Below are 1,417 nucleotides of genomic sequence, written 5' to 3' on the forward strand. Positions count from 1 at the left end.
GAGTGAGTGTGTGAGAGTGAGTGTGTGAGTGTGTGTGAGAGTGAGTGTGAGTGAGTGAGTGGGTGTGTGTGAGTGTGAGTAAGAGTGTGTAAGAGTGAGTGTGAGTGAGTGAGAGTGAGTGTGTGAGAGTGAGTGTGAGTGAGTGTGTGAGAGTGAGTGTGAGTTGAGCACACACAGTCTGCAGTGACGTGCAGCAGGCAGGGCTCCGCAATTCGCTGTCTGCTGCGAGATTGTTGCGGGATCCGCCTCAGCTCGGCCGCTCCCGCCGCCCCGGCCCCCAGCTCCTGCTCTGCTGCTTCTTGATGAGCGCAGTGTGTGGGTGTGTGTGTGGGTGTGTGTGTGGGGGTGTGTCTGGGGGGTGGGGGGTGGGGGGGAGGGTTCGCCCGAGCCGGCTGATGCGCAAAGGGAAAGATGGAAGTTCTCCCGCTCTGCGTCTTAACCGTCTTGTCCGCCGTGTCTGGCAGCGGCTCCGTGGCGGCGGATTCCATCATCCACATCGGTAAGGAGCGGGGGGGGGGGGGGACCGGGGGGAGACTGGGGGGGGGCGGTGGGGGAGACCGGGGAAGGGGGGAGCGGGGGGAGACTGGGGGGGGGGGAGCGGGGGGGGGGGGGAGACTGGGGGGGTGGGGGAGACCGGGGGGGGGGGGAGACCGGGGAAGGGGGGGAGCGGGGGGAGACTGGGGGGGGGGGGAGCGGGGGGGGGGAGACTGGGGGGGACCGGGGGGGGGAGACTGGGGGGGAACGGGGGGGGGAGACCGGGGGGGGGCGGTGGGGGAGACCGGGAAGGGGGGAGCGGGGGGAGACTGGGGGGGGGGGGGAGCGGGGGGGGGGGGAGACTGGGGGGTGGGGGAGACCGGGGGGGGGGGGGGAGACCGGGGAAGGGGGGAGCGGGGGGGAGACTGGGGGGGGGAGCGGGGGGAGACCGGGGGAGGGAGCGGGGGGGGGGGGGAGACCCGGGGGGGGGGGGGATCGGGGGGAGACGGGGGGGGGGCGGGAGACCGGGGGAGGGAGAGACGGGGGGGGGGGCGGGGGGGGGGGAGAACCGGGGGGAGAGAGCCGCCCCCCACAGCTGCAACTGAGTCTGAATTGGGAACAAACCACCCCCCCCCCACATCCCGGGAATGGGAGGTCATATTCCCAACAAACTTTCTGTCCCCGAACCGTCCCCCCCCCCCCCCCCCCCCGTCCCCCCCGGGGGCTCCCGGAGCCGCAGTGACGGCCCGAGGGGGGGGGGGGGGAGACAGAGAACCCGGGGGTGGGGGTGGGGGGGGGGGCAGAGAGCCCAGGGGTGGGGGGGTCAGAGAGCCGGGGTGGGGGGCAGAGAGCCCTGGGGAGGTGCACCGCTTCTCACCCTCAAACTTTCAAAAGACCCCCCCCACAGACACACACACAGACACATAGACAGACACACACACAG

The 1,417-nt window shown here is 71.5% G+C and overlaps 1 protein-coding gene across 1 annotated transcript in view; it reads left to right on the forward strand.

Moving 5' to 3' along the window:
* Window positions 1–370: 370 nt before the first annotated feature.
* LOC140403431 (glutamate receptor ionotropic, delta-1-like) overlaps window positions 371–1,417 on the forward strand; it is a 1,359,932-nt gene continuing 1,358,885 nt past the window's right edge. Inside the window, 1 exon segment of the mRNA XM_072491342.1 lies at window positions 371–499. Within this exon segment, the coding sequence (XP_072347443.1) occupies window positions 412–499 (88 nt within the window). The 5' untranslated portion in view covers window positions 371–411.

Source organism: Scyliorhinus torazame, chromosome 28 (genome assembly GCF_047496885.1).
Source record: "Scyliorhinus torazame isolate Kashiwa2021f chromosome 28, sScyTor2.1, whole genome shotgun sequence".
NCBI lineage: Eukaryota > Metazoa > Chordata > Chondrichthyes > Carcharhiniformes > Scyliorhinidae > Scyliorhinus > Scyliorhinus torazame.